General features: G+C 46.0%; 1 protein-coding gene across 3 annotated transcripts; it reads right to left on the bottom strand.

The window, feature by feature from the left end:
• Nucleotides 1-3: 3 nt before the first annotated feature.
• Nucleotides 4-20,838, bottom strand: LOC118371580 (signal-transducing adaptor protein 2-like). Of its 3 annotated transcripts, XM_052480487.1 has the most exons (14): nt 20,371-20,838; nt 11,981-12,052; nt 11,718-11,837; nt 11,575-11,631; nt 6,651-6,796; nt 6,424-6,555; nt 6,122-6,191; nt 4,314-4,416; nt 4,042-4,143; nt 3,606-3,677; nt 3,419-3,496; nt 1,170-1,313; nt 951-1,034; nt 4-407 (listed from the first exon to the last, which is right to left on the bottom strand). In XM_052480487.1, exons 1-13 carry the CDS (start codon nt 20,461-20,463, stop codon nt 979-981), a joined length of 1,245 nt encoding a protein of 414 aa, XP_052336447.1. In that variant the 5' UTR covers nt 20,464-20,838; the 3' UTR covers nt 4-407; nt 951-978. The 3 variants fall into 3 exon arrangements, with proteins under 3 accessions (XP_052336447.1, XP_052336446.1, XP_052336448.1); XM_052480486.1 differs by having other exon boundaries at nt 4-1,034; nt 20,371-20,837; XM_052480488.1 differs by lacking the exon at nt 20,371-20,838 and having other exon boundaries at nt 4-1,034; nt 11,718-11,794; nt 11,981-12,058.
• Between the last annotated feature and the right edge of the window lie 1,214 nt (nt 20,839-22,052).

The raw sequence follows: 22,052 nt of genomic DNA, 5'->3' as shown, positions 1-22,052 counted from the left end.
ATATAATCCCTGTCATTTGTTTTATTTCAATCAGGACACATTGGCTTCATTACATTTCTGACATAGAACAGAGAGACATAATGCTCCCAGTAAAGATTGTAGTGTTATATCAGAAGACAAAACTTAAGAGCCAAACAACACTGACCGGTATAGACAAATATTTGATACTGTCGGCCTATTGGATTATAGAGAAAAATACATGGTGTGAATAATGTGACATTTACATGCCGATTTACAGTCTTAATTTGCTAGTGTGTGGTTTGGATGAAACGATCCAGGAAGGAGGAATCGATAAGGCATTCATCTTCTGAGAGTCTGAGCTGACAGCGAGCTCGGGAGAGACCCAGGCACGCAGCCCAGGGTAGGAGGCAGCCAGGTGGAGGGAAACACAGCCCATGTCGGTCTGTCTATTAGAGACATTAGCTTTGTTTACACGTTGTGCTAACATGTGAGTTTCATGATCTGATCAATATGATCCAATCACTATCTGATCAAGGTTTGTCGTGTTTACACATGGTCTTAAATGTGACCAGATTCCCTGTATGCAAATTATTTGACAGGTATTTATTTTAAGACAAAGGTTCTAACTGTCAACAACACTAGAGGATGGTATAATGATTATTTCAATTGTTTGATCATCCAGATCTGTTTACACTTGATTGATATCAAGACAATGCATGCCTGACTACAATGTGTCTTTTAATCATCTACACCAGTCTAAAAATGTGGGCAAGACCAGGACAAAGGGTGCGTGTTAGCACCAGGTATAAATGGGACTACAGACAGATTCTCTGGGAGAATTTGACCCAACGGCATTCATCAGACATTCTTTGAACTGTAATTTACACAAGCGACAGCACTTAACTGGCCCTAGTCGGGCCAATTTTAATCAAGCTTTAGGGCAATAGTAGGGAGTTGAGGGAGTGTTCCCAATTTGTTGGTTTTTTCACCTGCAGATGGAATAGCTGCCAGGAGAAGTCACTGTTGCTGCGCCAACCTCTTCTCCAACTTCAGTTTCAGCTCCGCAGATATGGCTGAAAGGAAGACACGAGAGTCAAGAAACCAGCATTTAGGGGTTTAAGTTCCCTGAGCAATTACTTCTTATAATCATATTGTAGATGGTTGGAACTCTTCTAAATGAAAAGACAGAACCAAAACGGTTGACCTACTCTGAGCCACAACGTCTAGTGGGACAGAATTTACAGCGAGGCGTCTCAACCTGGCGTCAGGGGTATCTGTAGAGGTGCTGGGGGAGGTACGAGGTGTCGGAACAGGGGGCATCAGTGGTGGCTTCAGGGTCTTCCTCTCAGCTTCTACAACACAAGGGAGAATGTTTTCATTGATTGATCAATTCCAAAAGGGAAGATTTAGGTGTCACACAAGCAGCTACCCAAAAAAGAAACAAAAAACAATGAAACAAAGTGCCGTAATACGGGTGGTTCCACAAAACCAGTCCCTTTCACGTCCCTTTGATATTTTAAGTCAAAATTGTGCACAAACATTGTATATAGTGTTGTACCGAAAGGTTGCTGGATCGAATCCCTGAGCTGACAAGGTAAAAATCTGTCGTGCCTGCCCCTGAGCAAGGCAGTTAACCCACTGTTCCCGATGACGTGGAGGTCGATTATGGCAGCCCCCCCCGCCCCCCCCTGATCCAGGGGGGTTGGGTTAAATGCAGAAGACACATTTCAGTTGTACAACTGACTAGGTGTCCCCCTTTCCCTTTTATATGTTTTCCTCCTCTTTCTTTTGCTGTTTTTCAGCAGCTTTATTGCCCTCTCCTTGAGAGTATAGGTTCCTTATGCTAACACCACATTCCCTGTGTACATGTGGTTTGTTCTAGTAGAAATACATCTATAACGTTCTGTTCTATCCTGTATTTCTATCTGATATTACATCTAGTGGCCCTTTTGGGTACTTTAGATTACATCAGGTGTTTGCAATTACCTCTGGCTCGCTGTATGGCTTTATCTGTTCCACTATTGTTTGTGGAGATATGCTCTGATGAAGGTCGACTAACCGTAAGCTCAGCTGTAAGTGGCTGAGTCATTGTTACTCCAATAGTTCATGAAATGCCTTTCAGTTTGTTATTGACCGAGGTTGTTAGAGTAGTCGGGGAGAGTGGAGACATTATCTACATGATTCAGCATCCCTACGACAAGGGAAATATAGTATTCTTTCTAACAAAGATACATTACATGACCAAAACCCAGATTCATCCGCTGGACTGCCAGATGGTGAAGCGGGATTCATCACTCCAGAGAACGTATTTCCACTGCTCCAGTGGAAATGAGCTTTGCACCAGTCCAGCCGACGCTTGGCATGGTGTATGGGGATCTTAGGCTTGTGTGCGGCTGCTCGGCCATGGAAACCCATTTCATGAAACTCCCGACGAACAGTTATTGTGCTGACGTTGCTTCCAGAGGCAGTTTGGAACTTGGTAGTGAGTGTTGCAACCGAGAACAGACCATTTTTACGCGTTACGTGCTTCAGCACCTGGCAGTCACATTCTGTGAGCTTGTGTGGCCTACCACTTTGTGGCTGAGCCATTGTTACTCCAAGACGTTTCCACTTCACAATAACAGCACTTACAGTAAACCAGGGCAGCTCTTGCAGGGCAGAAATTTGACAAACTGACTTGTTGGAAAGCTGGCATCCTATGACGGTGCCATGTTGAAAGCCATTCTACTGCCAATGTTTGTCTATGGAGAGTGCATGGCTGTGTGCTCAATTTTATACACCTGTCAGCAACGGGTGTGGCTGAAATAGCCAAATTCACTAATTTGAAAGGGTGTCCACATATTTTTGCATCCATAGGGTACCTACATACAGTGGAGAGAACAAGTATTTGATAACCTGCAAAATCGGCAGTGTTTCCTACTTACAAAGCATGTAGAGGTCTGTATTTTTTTTTATCATAGGTACACTTCAACTGTGAGAGACGGAATCTAAAACAAAAATCCAGAAAATCGCATTGTAGAAAATCGGTTTGACACTTCAATTTGCTCGACATTCCAATTCCTCAACTCCCCCCCATGGCGAATATTTGGAATATATTAGCCCACACAGCTACAAGGATGCACTTTAATGCTAGGTTTAGGACCTCATATTGTAGGTTATAGAAACCCAATATAAAGTACAGAACAATCTTAAAATGATATACTTTTGTTTTGATACAAGCATCAAAAAATCTTTGTGAAAATTTGTGAAAATCAGTTTATTGGATCTAACTTGCTTCCCACATTTTCCATGTGGTTTCTTCCTTCAGACTCCATGAAATGATGACTTTTCCCTAAATATTTGGTTAAATTATAAAATGCATGGTTTCCAAGAAAAAAAGGGGTCTCAACTCACCCTTTGGCTCAACTCACCCCAATCTCTCCTAAAGTACCAGTAGTCTTAAGATAGTGGGACTCACTTGGCAGACGAAAAGGTGTGGGAGGAGGCTGAAGGGGGTGAGCAGCCTGCACTGCAGTGCCTTCTTCCTTTTCTTGCTCTAGAAAAGCACACAAACAGGAATAGCAAGAGAGGGTGAGGAATGAAGTCATACCTGAAGTGTGTTGGAAGATGGAGCGCAGGGAGGACAGAGGAATGATAGTACTCACGGGTGTCATTGAGGTAAAGGATCTCCCCTCTATCTGACTCAGACTCTGGAGTTGGCACACGCTCTCTTGGACCTGGGATTAAAACACAATATTCCTTTTATGTCCTCTTCCCATTACAACTCATTGAATCTGGTCATTACTAAGGCAAAACATTGATCATTTGAAGCTTGAGAAAGAAGTTGCCAAGTAGATCTAGGATCAGATCCTTTCCCATGGTCTTACATCATATAGTCTAACACCACGCAAATTAACTACCGGTCTTGTCTACCTGTCCAAAAATGTGTGTTAGCGGCCAATTCCTTATTTTAATGAGAGCTATAGTTGTAAAGTTGGTTAGAGAGGATACTCTTGATGTAAAGCCAACATGGTGCCATTGTAAAGGTGTGTGTGATTGTTAACAGGGTTAAGGAGGTCCCAGTAAGGGAGGTCTGTATACCTGGTTTGGGAGGGAGGGCAGGAACCGGCACAGGGGGCATGGGAGTACTGGGGGCGCACTGCAGACTCTTCTCTCCACTCTCCTCATTTGCCTGAACAAACGCTGCATAGACAGCAGGTATTAATGTTATGACCAACACGACTGATAAGCCAGAGCCATATTTAACTTAAGATGGACAATTAACAGAAACCCAGGGAAAAACTGAGAATTAGAGAGAGAGAGAGAGCGAGAGAATAAATTGTAGTAAATGGGGTGTGTGTGCTCTTTCTTACTGATGCTCTCTTCGTAGGGTCCCTCCATAATGAAGGGTGCCAGAGCTCCATTAGTCTTCTCCACAAGACAGTCGATGACACCATGCAGTGTGGCACAGGGGATCTACAGGCAGAACCCATATCATTAACAAACAGGGGATCTACAGGCAGAACCCATATCATTAACAAACAGGGGATCTACAGGCAGAACCCATATCATTAACAAACAGGGGATCTACAGGCAGAACCCATATCATTAACAAACAGGGGATCTACAGGCAGAACCCATATCATTAACAAACAGGGGATCTACAGGCAGAACCCATATCATTAACAAACAGGGGATCTACAGGCAGAACCCATATCATTAACAAACAGGGGATCTACAGGCAGAACCCATATCATTAACAAACAGGGGATCTACAGGCAGAACCCATATCATTAACAAACAGGGGATCTACAGGCAGAACCCATATCATTAACAAACAGGGGATCTACAGGCAGAACCCATATCATTAACAAACAGGGGATCTACAGGCAGATATCATTAACAAAGGGGATCAGGCAGAACCCATATCATTAACAAACAGGGATCTACAGGCAGAACCCATATCATTAACAAACAGGGGATCTACAGGCAGAACCCATATCATTAACAAACAGGGGATCTACAGGCAGAACCCATATCATTAACAAACAGGGGATCTACAGGCAGAACCCATATCATTAACAAACAGGGGATCTACAGGCAGAACCCATATCATTAACAAACAGGGGATCTACAGGCAGAACCCATATCATTAACAAACAGGGGATCTACAGGCAGAACCCATATCATTAACAAACAGGGGATCTACAGGCAGAACCCATATCATTAACAAACAGGGGATCTACAGGCAGAACCCATATCATTAACAAACAGGGGATCTACAGGCAGAACCCATATCATTAACAAACAGGGGATCTACAGGCAGAACCCATATCATTAACAAACAGGGGATCTACAGGCAGAACCCATATCATTAACAAACAGGGGATCTACAGGCAGAACCCATATCATTAACAAACAGGGGATCTACAGGCAGAACCCATATCATTAACAAACTGCATACACCAGAGCTGAAAACAGCCTGTCAATATGGCTGCATTCAGACAGGCAGCTCAAATCGGATCTTTGTTTTCACTAATTGGTATTTTGACCAATAAGATCAGTTCTGAAAAAGATCTGCTGTGAAAAGATCTGATGTGATTAGTCAAAAGACCAATTAGTAGAAAAAAGATCAGAATTGTCCGGTATCAGAATCAGTCTGCCTGTGTGAGTGCAGCCTATGCCTGAAAACACACCGAGTCAACATGACTCATTTAGAGAAACATTTAGTACACACTGTTCCAGCAATCAATCAGAGTTAAAATCTCAGAGATCGCCTACAGCGGAACTCAGGCCTTGTCACGCTCATCACTTCAGGAAGGACCAATAAAGGTAAGATGTATTATCATACTGATTGAGTTGTCTGTAAATCAGGAGAAAACAGGGGCAGGCAAAGACCATCTGTTATGGTTTATTGTCCTGTGAGTACCTGTGGAATATTTCATCAGTCTCCCTTACCCCGCCCTCCTTTTGGGTTAACCTGAGGTTCAATGCCTCTCTAGGGTCATAACGAGAATTCACTTTCATAAGTTTAGATTGAGGAAAAGTGCAACATTGTTATTTGCCATAAAGAAAATAACTTTCTTTAAATGTAATATTTTGCATTAAAGTATTGTGTGTGGCAGTTGACAAGCATGTGTATTCAGGAAGGAGGAAGCAGGAATCCCTTTGAAATACTCACTGGAGTCTCTACATCGAATGTGTATCCTCCGTCATGTTTCCTATCCACGCGATAGTGTCTGAATACAGACCTGACCGAAGAGAGATACGTTATCAAGGAGTGGCACATTAATGAATTATGAGTAATAATCAATCTATCTACTGGAATCTGTCACATCAACAAATAAGTATGCACTTCTCTTCACGTGATTCAGCATGTGTGGCCTATCATGGACTATTAATCAAATGATCATGTGACATGCATTTTCTTTGACTGCACTGCAGATATCATTGTCGGGAATTGAGGGAAAGGGGGGCGCATACCCATTGAGGTCCTGTCGAGTGGTGACAGCCAATGAGACTCCGTCCCTGCTGGGCCGCAGGAGCAGGTTCCCACGGTCAGAGTGTCTCTCCAACATAATCTCTGCCTCGATACGAGACACTGGCTGGTAACACCTGCACACAGACCATCCACATATAACACACCTGAACAGAGGAAATCAAAGCCTATACAGAGTTAGGCAAAATCCATGAGTTTAGTGTATGCTTACGCAGGCATGTCCTCAACGAGACTGAGGTTGGAGCTGGATGCTGCAGCAAGGGACAGGTTGTTCCGTCTCTCCCGCTCTGTCTCCACTGTCTCCCTCATCATGTGGATCTGGCCAGGAAGCAGGTTGAGTGAGCTGGGTACTGACAGCTGGAGGGAGAGACACACAGGGACTGTTTAATACTGTAATTTAGACCAAAAACCATGAAACACAGCATTTCTGAGACAATATTGGATGAGCTACGTTGTATAATCCTATCAAATTGCCCACATATATAATTATACAAAGCCAATAAATACTGACATTATACTGTCTGTGAATACAGAGAGATAAAAAGAACTAAGAGGAAGAGAGAGGAGGAAGGAGAGAGAGAGAGAGAGAGAGGAGGAAGGAGAGAGAGAGAGAGAGAGAGAGGAGGAAGGAGAGAGAGAGAGAGAGAGAGAGAGAGAGAGAGAGAGGAGGAAGGAGAGAGGTGGAAGGGAGAGAGAGAGAGAGAGAGGAGGAAGGAGAGAGAGGAGGAAGGAGAGAGAGAGGAGGAAGGCGAGAGAGAGGAGGAAGGAGAGAGAGAGGAGGAAGGAGAGAGAGGAGGGAGGAAGGAGAGAGAGGAGAGAGAGGAGGAAGGAGAGAGAGGAGGAAGGAGAGAGAGGAGGAAGGAGAGAGAGGAGGAAGGAGAGAGAGGAGAGAGGAGGAAGGAGAGAGAGGAGGAAGGAGAGAGGAGATAGAGGAGGAAAGAGAGCAGGGAGGATAGAGAGAGCAGGGAGGAAAGAGCGAGAGGAGGAAGGAGAGAGCGAGGAGGAAGGAGAGAGTGAGGAGGAAGGAGAGAGCGAGGAAGGAGGAAAGAGAGAGAGGAGGAAGGAGAGAGAGGAGGAAGGAGAGAGGTGGAAGGAGAGAGAGAGAGGTGGAAGGAGAGAGAGAGAGAGGTGGAAGGAGAGAGAGAGAGGTGGAAGGAGAGAGAGGAGGAAGGCGAGAGAGAGGTGGAAGGCGAGAGAGAGGAGGAAGGAGAGAGAGGAGGAAGGCGAGAGAGGAGGAGGCGGAGGAGGAGGAAGGGCGAGAGAGAAGGAAGGCGAGAGAGAGGAGGAAGGCGAGAGAGAGGAGGAAGGCGAGAGAGAGGAGGAAGGAGAGAGAGGAGGAAGGAGAGAGAGGAGGAAGGAGAGAGAGGAGAGAGAGGAGGAAGGAGAGAGAGGAGAGAGAGGAGAGAGGAGGAAGGAGAGAGGAGGAAGGAAAAAGAGATGAGTAAGGAGAGAGGAGATAGAGGAGGAAAGAGAGAGAGGTGGAAGGAGAGAGAGAGGTGGAAGGAGAGAGAGAGGAGGAAGGCGAGAGAGGAGGAAGGCGAGAGAGAGGTGGAAGGCGAGAGAGAGGTGGAAGGCGAGAGAGAGGTGGAAGGCGAGAGAGAGGTGGAAGGCGAGAGAGGAGGAAGGCGAGAGAGGTGGAAGGCGAGAGAGAGGAGGAAGGCGAGAGAGAGGAGGAAGGCGAGAGAGAGGAGGAAGGCGAGAGAGAGGAGGAAGGCGAGAGAGAGGAGGAAGGCGAGAGAGAGGAGGAAGGAGAGAGAGAGGAGGAAGGAGAGAGAGAGGAGGAAGGAGAGAGAGGAGAGAGAGGAGGAAGGAGAGAGAGGAGGAAGGAGAGAGAGGAGGAAGGAGAGAGAGGAGGAAGGAGAGAGAGGAGAGAGAGGAGGAAGGAGAGAGAGGAGAGAGAGGAGGAAGGAGAGAGAGGAGGAAGGAGAGAGAGGAGAGAGGAGGAAGGAGAGAGAGGAGGAAGGAGAGAGGAGGAAGGAAAAAGAGATGAGTAAGGAGAGAGGAGATAGAGGAGGAAAGAGAGCAGGGAGGATAGAGAGAGCAGGGAGGAAAGAGCGAGAGAAGGAAGGAGAGAGCGAGGAGGAAGGAGAGAGCGAGGAGGAAGGAGAGAGCGAGGAAGGAGGAAAGAGAGAGGAAGGAGGAGAGAGAGCGGGAGGAGGAGAGAGAGAGCGGGAGGAGGAGAGAGAGCGCGAGAGGAAAAGAGAGAGCGAGGAGAAAGAGAGAGCGCGAGGAGGAAAGAGAGAGCGCGAGGAGGAAAGAGAGAGCGAGGAGGAAAGAGAGAGCGCGAGGAGGAAAGAGAGCGCGAGGAGGAAAGAGAGAATATGAGGAGGAAAGAGAGAGCGCGAGGAGGAAAGAGAGAGCGAGGAGGAGAGAGAGCGCGAGGAGGAAAGAGAGCGGAGGAGGAGAGAGAGCGAGAGGAGGAGAGAGAGCGAGAGGAGGAGAGAGAGCGAGAGGAGGGAGAGAGAGCGAGAGGAGGAAGGAGAGAGCGAGAGGAGGAAGGAGGAGAGAGAGGAGGAAGGAGAGAGCGAGAAGAGGAAGGAGAGAGCGAGAAGAGGAAGGAGAGAGCGATGAGGAAGTGCAGAGATATGAGGAAGTGCAGAGATATGAGGAAGTGCAGAGATATGAGGAAGTGCAGAGATATGAGGAAGTGCAGAGATATGAGGAAGTGCAGAGATATGAGGAAGGACAGAGAAGGAGAAAGAGAGGAAGGAGAAAGAGAAGAGGAAGGACAAAGAAGGAGCGCGGGGAGGAAAGAGAGAGCGCGAGGAGGAAAGAGAGAGCGCGAGGAGGAAAGAGAGAGCGCGAGGAGGAAAGAGAGAGCGCGAGGAGGAAAGAGAGAGCGCGAGGAGGAAAGAGAGAGCGATGAGGAAGTGCAGAGATATGAGGAAGGACAGAGAAGGAGAAAGAGAGGAAGGAGAAAGAGAAGAGGAAGGATAAAGAAGGAGAGAGCGAGGAGGAAGGAGAGAGCGAGAGGAGGAAAGAGAGAGATATGAGGAAGGACAGAGAAGGAGAAAGAGAGGAAGGAGAAAGAGAAGAGGAAGGACAAAGAAGGAGCGCGGGGAGGAAAGAGAGAGCGCGGGGAGGAAAGAGAGAGCGCGAGGAGGAAAGAGAGAGAGAGGAGGAGGAAAGAGAGGAAAGAGCGCGAGGAGGAAAAGAGAGAGCGAGGAGGAAAGAGGAGAGCGCGAGGAGGAAAGAGAGAGCGCGAGGAGGAAAGAGAGAGCGAGAGGAGGAGAGAGAGCGAGAGGAGGAGAGAGAGCGAGAGGAGGAGAGAGAGCGAGAGGAGGAGAGAGAGCGAGAGGAGGAGAGAGAGCGAGAAGAGGAAGGAGAGAGCGAGAAGAGGAAGGAGAGAGCGAGAAGAGGAAGGAGAGAGCGAGAAGAGGAAGGAGAGAGCGAGAGGAGGAAGGAGAGAGCGAGAGGAGGAAAGAGAGAGCGAGAGGAGGAAAGAGAGAGCGAGAGGAGGAAAGAGAGAGCGAGAGGAGGAAGGAGAGAGCGATGAGGAAGCGCAGAGATATGAGGAAGTGCAGAGATATGAGGAAGTGCAGAGATATGAGGAAGTGCAGAGATATGAGGAAGTGCAGAGATATGAGGAAGTGCAGAGATATGAGGAAGGACAGAGAAGGAGAAAGAGAGGAAGGAGAAAGAGAAGAGGAAGGACAAAGAAGGAGCGCGGGGAGGAAAGAGAGAGCGCGAGGAGGAAAGAGAGAGCGCGGGGAGGAAAGAGAGAGCGCGAGGAGGAAAGAGAGAGCGCGAGGAGGAAAGAGAGAGCGCGAGGAGGAAAGAGAGAGCGCGAGGAGGAAAGAGAGAGCGCGAGGAGGAAAGAGAGAGCGCGAGGAGGAAAGAGAGAGCGCGAGGAGGAAAGAGAGAGCGCGAGGAGGAAAGAGAGCGCGAGGAGGAGAGAGAGCGAGAGGAGGAGAGAGAGCGAGAGGAGGAGAGAGAGCGAGAGGAGGAGAGAGAGCGAGAGGAGGAGAGAGAGCGAGAGGAGGAGAGAGAGCGAGAGGAGGAGAGAGAGCGAGAGGAGGAGAGAGAGCGAGAGGAGGAAAGAGAGAGCGAGAGGAGGAAAGAGAGCGAGAGGAGGAGAGAGAGCGAGAGGAGGAAGGAGAGAGCGAGAGGAGGAAGGAGAGAGCGAGAAGAGGAAGGAGAGAGCGAGAAGAGGAAGGAGAGAGCGAGAGGAGGAAAGAGAGAGCGAGAGGAGGAAGGAGAGAGCGATGAGGAAGTGCAGAGATATGAGGAAGTGCAGAGATATGAGGAAGTGCAGAGATATGAGGAAGGACAGAGAAGGAGAAAGAGAGGAAGGAGAACGAGAAGAGGAAGGATAAAGAAGGAGAGAGAGGAGGAAAGAGAGAGCGCGAGGAGGAAAGAGAGAGCGCGAGGAGGAGAGAGAGCGAGAGGAGGAAAGAGAGCGAGAGGAGGAAAGAGAGCGAGAGGAGGAAAGAGAGCGAGAGGAAAGAGAGCGAGAGGAGGAGAGAGAGCGAGAGGAGGAGAGAGCGCGAGGAGGAAGGAGAGAGCGAGAAGAGGAAGGAGAGAGCGAGAAGAGGAAAGAGAGAGCGAGGAGGAAAGAGAGAGCGCGAGGAGGAAAGAGAGAGCGCGAGGAGGAAAGAGAGAGCGCGAGGAGGAAGGAGAGAGCGAGAAGAGGAAGGAGAGAGCGAGAAGAGGAAAGAGAGAGCGCGAGGAGGAAAGAGAGAGCGCGAGGAGGAAAGAGAGAGCGCGAGGAGGAAGGAGAAAAGAGGAGGAAGGAGAGATGAGGAAGGAGAGATGAGGAAGGAGAGATGAGGAAAGAGAAGAGGAAAGAGGAAAGAGAAGAGGAAAGAGGAAAGAGAAGAGGAAAGAGAGGATGAAAAAGAGAGAGCGATGAGGAAGGAGAAAGAGCGAGAGGAGGAAGAGAAAGAGAGAGAAGGAGGAAGGAGAGAGAGAGGTCACGCTTAAAAAAGTATTATCGTAATCACTGCCAGGAAAAGGAAAAGTCCCTTTGTGATAGCATAATTCGCTTTTGATATCATTGTTTGTTGTTCACCAGGGCAATCAGAGCAGAGATAAAGGTATTATTCTCAGTTTACTGACCAGGTATTAGCAGAAAAAACAATCATACTGAAAATATGCGGTATGGTTGTGAATGAACTGTATCCTGATTCACTAACCTCAACTACACAATAGATGAAACCTTTCCATAGTTCTCGAGCCTCTAGACTTGGGGCCTGTAGAGAGAGGGAGGGAGGGAGTGAAACCATTAAACACAATAATGTTGCATAAAGACGATGAAAACAGTCCCCTATGTCCTTACAGTGATTTGGATCTCTTCGTCCTTCATGTACAGGAGGAATCCTGCTGCCTCCAGGTTTCTATCTCCACTGCAGTCATCTGTCAAGGACATGACGCTACTGAGATCCAGTTTCTCAACATACTATTAAAAACACACACACAAGTAGGTGAAATATTGGATTGTCCCCAACTGCATTACATTCACCACTGTTCTTTTCTCTATTTAATGTACCACTGTCCCATCATAGCCCCCCTTCTCTTGCCCATTACATTCAGGTAACTCACATCGTTGTCTTTAGTGTTGTTGAAGAAGAAAAGAGTGTTCCCACACAAGCATGTCCATAGTCTCCGAGATGCCTGGACAGACAGACAGATTTAAGACTTGTTGGCAAAGAAATGGTGAAAGATACCCAAGACAATGACAATTGACAAGAATTTCTGATTCAGATAACCTTTAACTCATTATCCATAGTTCATGTCATACCGTTGTGTAACAGCTGGACTACTGACATTATAAAGAGTGTTGACAGTAATCATTGGAGCTGACTGAACTGGTTTGCTAGTTCCAATCAGTTACGGAAATCACAGTATGTTTCTCAGTAAGGAAAATGTGCATCATTTGAGCCATCAGTCTATACTCTCTTGACACAATTAAAATTAAATATGCACTTGATTTTTCCTACTAGCACTGACTTTGCTGATAACTACTTTGAGGGGAAATGTACTTGCTACAACTGTGATGTGTGGTCATCTCACCTAACTATATTAGGATGAATGCACTAATTGGAAGTCGCTCTGGATAAGAGCGTACGCTATATGGCTCGAATGTAAATGTAATGGAGGAAGGCAGGTGGCTTTCAGCACAAAGTGACACATTCAATTTTTTTTGAGAATTGATCACCCAGTGTAATTTATGCAAATCCTGTTGAATTGACTGACTCATGTCAGTCAGTTTGGGGCGGCAGGGTAGCCTAGTGGTTAAAGCAGTGGACTAGTAACCGGAAGGTTGAAAGTTCAAACCCCCGAGCAGACAAGGTACAAATCTGTCTTTCTGCCCCTGAACAGGCAGTTAACCCACCGTTTCTAGGCAGTCATTGAAAATAAGAATTTGTTCTTAACTGACCTTAACTTGCCTAGTTAAATAAAGGTAAAATTAAACATTTAAAAAAAGCCTAGTTCCCATCAAGCCTACCTTTGTGACAGTTTTATCCTGCAACTAAAAAGTACAAACTGGGAAAGATTTGGTGAAGTGTAAATGAAACGGTGGTAAATAACATATTTGTCTTTCAGCTTCTTCTGTTGATAAAACAACCGTATACTATCACGCGATGCCAATGACCCAGAGCAGAGCCTCAACACTATTCTTCTCTTTGCAGACATGAGTTGACAAAGGTTGGTCAATATCTAGATCTAATCTGTCACAACAGCCTGGTCTTATCGTAAAGATGTTCTCCGGTGGTTTTTAACTTTTTCTGTTGAAAAAACTAAATCCAAAGTATATGTTATGGTGTGGCATGGTTTAGGTCCACTTGTAGAATCTATCCCAAGGCGCATTGAAGCTGTTCTGGCAGCTTGTGGCCCAACACCTTTTTAAGACATTACTATTTTGGCAGATACTTCTATGTGCTTGTGATAAAACTTAATCCACAGTTATTTTTTATAAACTATTTATCCTCTGTGGCTAAATTATGCTCTCTGCTGTATTGTGAACATTGAGAGCGGGCTCCTGTGGTTGGTATTTGTATGTTTTTTGCCTCTTGGACCCCAGCCCAACTCACACAATTGACCAGTCACATTTATTTATTATGCTAATATTTATAAGTTACCCAATCAAGACAGGCCCCCCAGTTCCCCATGTGGGCCCCCTACCTCCTCTCCTCCCCCCATCTGATTATTAGTAGAGCAGCAGTATATAAATGACTAACCTGTGCCCCCGCACATTGACTCGGTACAGGTACCCACTGTACATAGCCTCGTTATTGTTATTGTGTTACTTTTTTAAATATATTTATTAAATTTATTTTGTAAATATTTTCTCACATTTATTTTCTTAAAACTACATTGTTTGTTAAGGGCTTTGTAAGTAAGCATGTCACGGAAAGGTCTACACCGGTTATATTCGGCGCATGTGACAAATAAAATTAGATTTGATTCAGTTTTTTTTCAATTAAAATATATATATATACAAAAGTATGTGGACACGCCTTCAAATTAGTGAAATTGGCTATTTTAGCCACACCTGTTGCAGACAGGTGTATAAAATTGAGCACACAGCTATGCAATCTCCATAGACAAACATTGTCAGTAGAATGGCCTCACTGAAAAGCTCAGTGACTTTCAACATGGTACCGTCATAGGATGCCACCTTTCCAACAAGTCAGGTCGTCAAATCTCTGCCCTGCTAGAGCTGCCCCGGTCAACTGTAAGTGCTGTTATTATGAAGTGGAAATATCTAGGGGCAACAACCGCGAAGTGGTAGGCCACACAAGCTCATAGAACGGGACCGCCGAGTGCTGAAGCGCGTAAAAATGGTCTGTCCAGTCTCAAAGAGGCGACTCCGGGATGCTGGCCTTCTAGGCAGAGTTGCAAAGAAACAGCCATATTTCAGACTGGCCAATAACAAGAAAAGATTAAGGTGGGCAAAATAACAGACATTGGACAGAGATATGGCTTTTCTTTGCAACTCTGCCTAGAAGGCCAGCATCCCGGAGTTGCCTCTTCACTGTTAATGTTGAGACTGGTGTTTTGCGGGTACTATTTCATGAAGCTGCCAGTTGAGGACTTGTGAGGTGTCTGTTTCTCAAACTAGACACTGATTTACTTGTCCTCTTGCTCAGTTGTGCACCGGGGCCACCCACTCTTCTTATTGTGGTTATGGCCAGTTTGCGCTGTTTTGTGAAGGGAGTCGTACACAGCATTGTACGAGATCTTCAGTTTCTTGGCTATTTTTTCTAGCATAGAATAGCCTTCATTTCTCAGAACAAGAATAGACTGACGTGTTTCAGAAGAAAGTCTTTGTTTCTGGCCATTTTGAACCTGTAATCGAACCCATAAATGCTGATGCTCCAGATACTCAACAAGTCTAAAGAAGGCCAGTTGTATTGCTTCTTTAAATCAGGACAACAGTTTTCAGCTGTGCTAACATAATTGCAAAAGGGTTTTCTAATGATCAATTAGCCTTTTAAAATGATAAACTTGGATTAGCAAACACAACATGCCATTGGAACACAGGAGTGATGGTTGCTGATAATGGGCCTCTGTACGCCTATGTAGATATTCCATTTAAAAAATTACCTGTTTCCAGCTACAATAGTAATTTACAACATTAACAATGTCTACACTGTATTTCTGATCAATTTGGTGTTATTTTAAAATGGACAAAAAATGTGCTTTTCTTCCAAGAACAAGGACATTTCTATGTGACCCCAAGCTTTTGAATGGTAGTGTAAATCAAATCAAATGTTATTGGTCACATTCACATGGTTAGCAGATGTTAATGCGAGTGTAGAGAAATGCTTGTGCTTCTAGTTCCGACCATGCAGTAATATCTAACAAGAAAACTAACAATTTCACAACTACCTAATACACACAAGTGTAAAGGAATGTAAAGGAATTAATAAGAATATGTACATATAAATATATGGATGACCGATGGCCGAACGGCATAGTCAAGCCTTATTTATATACACTGCTAAAAAAATAAAGGGAACACTTAAACAACACAATATAACTCCAAGTCAATCACACTTCTGTGAAATCAAACTGTCCACTTAGGAAGCAACACTGATTGACAATACATTTCACATGCTGTTGTGCAAATGGAATAGACAACAGGTGCAAATTATAGGCAATTAGCAAGACACCCCCAATAAAGGAGTGGTTCTGCAGGTGGGGAGCACAGACCACTTCTCAGTTCCTATGCATTCTGGCTGATGTTTAGGTCACTTTTGAATGCTGGAGGTGCTTTCACTCTGGTGGTAGCATGAGATGGAGTCTACATCCCACACAAGTGGCTCAGGTAGTGCAGCTCATCCAGGATGGCACATCAATGAGAGCTGTGGCAAGAAGGTTTGCTGTGTCTGTCAGCGTAGTGTCCAGAGCATGGAGGCGCTACCAGGAGACAGGCCAGTACATAAGGAGACGTTGCCCTCCTACGGCCTCCTCCACAACCCAGCAGCAGGACCGCTACCTCCGCCTTTGTGCAAGGAGGAGCAGGAGGAGCACTGCCAGAGCCCTGCAAAATGACCTCCAGCAGGCCACAAATGTGCATGTTTGCTCAAACGGTCAGAAACAGACTCCATGAGGGTGGTATGAGGGCCCGACGTCCACAGGTGGGGGTTGTGCTTACAGTCCAACACCGTGCAGGACATTTTTCATTTGCCAGAGAACACCAAGATTGGCAAATTCGCCACTGGCGCCCTGTGCTCTTCACAGATGAAAACAGGTTCACATTGAGCACATGTGACAGACGTGACAGTCTGGAGATGCCGTGGAGAACGTTCCGCGGCCTGCAACATCCTCCAGCATGACCGGTTTGGCGGTGGGTCAGTCATGGTGTGGGGTGGCATTTCTTTGGGGGGCCGCACAGCCCTCCATGTGCTCACCAGAGGTAGCCTGACTGCCATTAGGTACGGAGATGAGATCCTCAGACCCTTTGTGAGACCATATGCTGGTGCGGTTGGCCCTGGGTTCCTCCTAATGCAAGACAATGCTAGACCTCATGTGGCCTGGAGTGTGTCAGCAGTTCCTGCAAGAGGAAGGCATTGATGCTATGGATTGGCCCGCCCGTTCCCCAGACCTGAATCCAATTGAGCACATCTGGGACATCATGTCTCGCTCCATCCACCAACGCCACGTTGCACCACAGACTGTCCAGGAGTTGGCGGATGCTTTAGTCCAGGTCTGGGAGGAGATCCCTCAGGAGACCATCCTCCACCTCATCAGGAGCATGCCCAGGCGTTGTAGGGAGGTCATACAGGCACGTGGAGGCCACACACACTACTGAGCCTCATTTTGACTTGTTTTAAGGACATTACATCAACGTTGGATCAGCCTGTAGTGTAGTTTTCCACTTTCATTTTGAGTGTGACTCCAAATCCAGACCTCCATGGGTTGATAAATTTGATTTCCATTGATCATTTGTGTGATTTTGTTGTCAGCACATTCAACTATGTAAAGAAAAAAGTATTTTAAAAAGAATGTCATTCATTCAGATCTAGGATGTGTTATTTTAGTGTTCCCTTTATTTTTTTGAGCAGTGTATATTTAATATTTTTTTCACTGCAACCGCAAACCACATGAAGACTCAGGAGCTGCTCTCAATGAGTATAGACAGCTTGATGTCGCTCTGCTAATCATCAGATGGGGAGGAGAGGAGGTAGGTGGCCTACGTGGGTAACTTACCTATACAAAATAAATTATAAACTGCATAATAAATAAATGGGACTGTTCAAATGTGTGAGTCAGGGGCTGGGCCCACAGACTCGGTCAACCTTTAAGTCTTTATTGAAGACTCATCTCTTTGGTAGTTCCTATGATTGAGTGTACAGTCGGGGCCAAAAGTTGAGAATGACATGAATGTTAATTTTTACAGAGTCTGCTGCCTCAGTTTGTATGGTGTCAATTTGCATATACTCCAGAATGTTATGAAGAGTGATCAGATGAATTGCAATTAATTGCAAAGTCCCTTTTTACCATGCAAATTAACTGAATCCCCAAAAAACATATCCACTGCATTTCAGCCCTGCCACAAAAGGACCAGCTGACATCATGTCACTGATTCTCTTGTTAACGCAGGTGTGAGTGTTGACGAAGACAAGGCTGGAGATCACTCTGTCATGCTGATTGAGTTTGAATAACAGACTGGAAGCTTCAAAAGGAGGGTGGTGCTTGGAATCATTGTTCTTCCTCTGTCAACCATGGTTACTTGCAAGGCAACATGTGCCATCATCATTGCTTTGCACAAAGGGCTTCACAGGCAAGCATATTGCTGCAAGTAAGATTGCACCTAAATCATCCATTTATCAGATCATCAAGAACTTCAGGGAGAGTGGTTCAATTGTTGTGAAGAATGCTTTAGGGTGCCCAAGAAAGTCCAGCAAGCGCCAGGACCGTCTCCTAAAGTTGATTCAGCTGCGGATCGGGGCACCACCAGTACAGAGCTTGCTCAGGAATGGCAGCAGGCCGGTGTGAGTGCATCTGCATATACAGTGAGGCAAATACTTTTGGAGGATGGCCTGGTGTCAAGAAGGGCAGCAAAGAAGCCACTTCTCTCAAGGAAAAACATCAGGGACAGACTGATATTCTGCAAAAGGTACAGGGATTAGACTGCTGAGGACAGGGGTAAAGTCATTTTCTTTGATGAATCCCCTTTCCGATTGTTTGGGGCATCCGAAAAAAAGACAAGGTGAGCGCTACCATCAGTCCTGTGTCATGCCAACAGTAAAGCATCCTGAGACCATTCATGTGTGGGGTTGCTTCTCAGCCAAGGGAGTCACAGTTTTGCCTAAGAACACAGCCATGAATAAAGAATGGTACCAACACATCCTCTGAGAGCAACTTCTCCCAACCATCCAGGAACAGTTTGGTGATGAACAATGCCTTTTCCAGCATGATGGAGCACCTTGCCATAAGGCAAAAGTGATAACTAAGTGGCTCGGGAACAAAACATCGATATTTTGGGTCCATGACCAGGAAACTCTCCAGACCTTAATCCAATTGAGAACGTGTGGGTAATCCTCAAGAGGCGGGTGGACAAACAAAAACCCACAAATTCTGACAAACTCCAAGTATTGATTATGCAAGAATGGGCTGCCATCAGTCAGGATGTGGCCCAGAAGTTAATTGACAGCATGACAGGGCGGATTGCAGAGGTCTTGAAAAAGAAGGGTCAACACTGCAAATATTGACTCTCTGCATCAACTTCATGTAATTGTCAATAAAAGCCTTTGACACTTATGAAAGGCTTGTAATTATATGTCAGTATTCCATAGTGACATCTGACAGAAATATCTAAAGACACTGAAGCAGCAAACTTTTTGAAAATTAATATTTGTGTTATTCTCAAATCTTTTGGCCACGACTGTAGTCTGGCCCAGGGGTGTGAAGGTGAACGCAAAGTCACTGGATTAACGAACCACCCTTGTTGTCTCTGCCTGGCCGTTTCCCCTCCCTCCACCTAGATTATCTGCCTCTCACCCTATTACAGGGGCTGAGTCACTAGCTTACTTGTGCTCTTCCATCCCGTCCCTAGGAGGGGTGCGTCACTTGAGCCACTGATGTGATGTTCCTGTCCGGGTTTGGAGTCCCTCTCGGGTTTGTGCCGTGGGGGAGATCTTCGTGGGCTATACTCAGCCTTGTCTCAGGCTAGTAAATTGGTGGTTTGAAGATATCCCTCTAGTTGGTATGGGAACTGTGCTTTGGCAAAGTTGGTGGGGTTATATCCTGCCTGGTTGGCCCTGTCCGGGGGTATCGTCAGACGGGGTCACAGTGTCTCACGACCCCTCCTGTCTCAGCCGCTAGTATTTATGCTGCAATAGTTTGTGTCGGGGGGCTAGGGTCAGTCTTATGTCTGGAGTATTTCTCCTGTCTTGTTCGTTGTCCTGTGTGAATTTAAGTATGCTCCCTCTAATTCTCTCTCTCTCCCTCCCCTCCCAGAGGACCTGAGACCTGGGACCATTGCTCAGGACTACCTGCCCTGATGACTCCTTGCTGTCCCCAGTCCACCTGGTCATGCTGCTGCTCCAATTTCAACTGTCCTGCCTGCGGCTATGGAACCCTGACCTGTTCACCGGATGTGCTACCTTGTCCCGGACCTGCTGTTTTTCAACTCTATCTACCGCACCTGCTGTCTCTAACTCTGAATGCTCTTCTATGAAAAGCCAAATGACATTTCCTCCTGAGGTGCTGACCTGTTGCACCCTCTACCACCACAGTGATTATTATTATTTGATCCTGCAGGTCATCTATGAATGTTTGAACATCTTTGCCATGTACTGTTAAGCCACCACAAGCTGCCAGAACAGCTTCAATCCACTTTTGCAAATATTCTTACAAGTGGACCTAAACCATGCCAGGAAAATGCACCCCACACCATAACATGTACTTTATATTCTTGTTTACTCAAGTGTTTCCTTTATTTTGGCAGTTACCGGTATGCCTACAGTCAGAAAGACCGCTGTGTGGGCAGCATGCGCGTCATGATCCGTACACTAGCAAAGTATGCCAGTCCTGCCATATGTGGAATATATTTATATTGCTGGTTGCAGCTGTCAGTTTGTCTTTTGGAGATTTCAAAATACAATACTTTGAAAAATGTAGGTTGACAAGCACATGCCTAACTGCTGAAAAGAGAAGACTAATCTGCCTGTAGAAACAAACAACAATCTTCATCAACCTCCAATTTGAAGCTAACTGCAGCATTGTTTTTCAAAGTAGCTCATCTTGAGATAGTCTATTATCACGACGAGCACATCGACCATCCCTGTGAGTAGCCTATGGCCTCATATTCATCATTAGGCTAGTCACAGTGTGCCAAATCCGGCCCTGCCTATATATCACGGAGTATGAACTAAAAGGGTATAGAGCAAACAACGCAATTACTCCAGTGATTTTACCCACACACCGCTACTGACAACAAACATAGACGAAATGTATCTATCACAAAATCCTTATACCGTGTCGTTGAATAATCTCTTCTCCAGGTATCCTTCGTAGTAGCAGTGTGTAAAATGGTTGTTCCGTCGTCTGGCTCGCTTGGGGGTCGCCATCAGTGTCGTGCACGGACGCAGAGTTTACGCACGGGGACAATCTTTTCCTGCTCTTCTGGTTAAGTGATTTGACAACACCTGGGTGGAGTAATTGGCTTAAAAAAAAGTGAGAAATTGTAAATATATATTTTCAGTGCGAGAGTTCGTCAGAGTAGCACCATAAGGTTTGGTTAGTAGTCCAAGGTGAAATTTGGAAAAGCTTTTGTTTTCTGCTCAATTATCATCTGAGATTCCTCTCGACTGGAAACTATTTTTACTGGTAATTGCACTCTCCGTTGATCTGTAGTAGGCAGGCGACTGCAGGTGACACTCGACTCAAGGCAAGTGTCTGTCTCCAAACACGCCCACAACAGGCTAAACACTCCTTGGTCTATTTCACACATTGGGCCATACACATTTTCCAGGTAAGGACGGCCTCTGGAATTTTAACAAAACGTTTCCGCGAGTGCGGGAACTACCGTAACAAAAAAAGCCATCAATGCAGGGTATTCCCACTTTCTACACCTAGTTAAAGGGTTGGAATTCAAATCAATTTTGATTTGTCACATGCGCCGAATACAACCGCGAAATGCTTACTTACATACAAGCCCCTAATCAACAATGCAGTTCAAGAAATAGAGAAAATAAAATATTTACGAAATAAACGAAAGTAAAAAATAAATAAAAAAGTAACACAATAAAATAACAATAACGAGGCTATATACAGGGGCTACCTGTACCGAGTCAATGTGCAAGGGGTACAGATTAGTCGAGGTCATTTGTACATTTAGGCGAGGGGGGGACAATGTAAGTAGTCCTGGTGGCCATTTGTTTAATTGTTCAGCATTCTTATGGCTTGGGGGGTAGAGGCTGTTAAGGAGCCTTTTGGATCTAGACTTGGTGCTCCAGTACCACTTGCCGTGTGGTAGCAGAGAGAACAGTCTATGACTTGGGTGGCTGTAGTATTTGACAATTTTTTGGGCCTTCCTCTGACACCACCTAGTATATAGGTCCTGGATGGCACAAAGCTTGGCCCCAGTGATGTACTGGGCCGTACGCACTACCCTCTGTAGCGCCTTATGGTAGGATGCCAAGCAGTTCCCATACCTGGCAGTGATGCAACCGGTCAGGATGCTCTCAATGGTGCAGCTGTAGAGATTTTTGAGGATCTGGGGACCTATGCCAAATATTTTCAGTCTCCTGAGGGGGAAAAGGTGTTGTTGTGCCCTCTTCACGACTGTCTTGGTGTGTTTGGACCATGATAGTTTGTTGGTGATGTGGACACCAAGGAACTTGAAACTGTCGACCCACTCCACTACAGCACTGTTAATGTTAATGGGGACATTTTCGGCCCCCCTTTTTCTGTAGTCCACGATCATCTCCTTTGTCTTGCTCATGTTGAGGGAGAGGTTGTTGTCCTGGCAGTGTGATCTCCTAACATATAGGCTGTCTCATTGTTTAGTTGTCAGCAAACGTAATGATGATGATGGAGTCGTGCTTGGCTACGCAGTCGTGGGTGAACAGGGAGTACACCCCTGAGGGGCCTCTGTTGAGGATCAGTGTGACAGATGTGGGAGCGACCTGTAAGGAAGTCCAGGATCCAGTTGCAG

This window comes from Oncorhynchus keta, chromosome 26, assembly GCF_023373465.1.
Source record: "Oncorhynchus keta strain PuntledgeMale-10-30-2019 chromosome 26, Oket_V2, whole genome shotgun sequence".
Classification (NCBI taxonomy): Eukaryota; Metazoa; Chordata; class Actinopteri; order Salmoniformes; family Salmonidae; genus Oncorhynchus; species Oncorhynchus keta.
Note: the sequence above shows the minus strand (reverse complement) of the source record. Positions and strands in the feature narration are given on the sequence as shown.

What these genes read in the sequence shown, in the direction of transcription:
- LOC118371580 (XM_052480487.1), bottom strand. Translation starts at nt 20,463, where the DNA reads ATGGCGACCCCCAAGCGAGCCAGACGACGGAACAACCATTTTACACAC. An exon ending in AGAGATTATTCAACGACACG is followed by an intron (nt 12,053 to 20,370) that starts GTATAAGGATTT and finishes CTGTCTGTCCAG; the next exon opens with GCATCTCGGAGACTATGGAC. An exon ending in ACGAAGAGATCCAAATCACT is followed by an intron (nt 11,632 to 11,717) that starts GTAAGGACATAG and finishes CTCTCTCTACAG; the next exon opens with GCCCCAAGTCTAGAGGCTCG.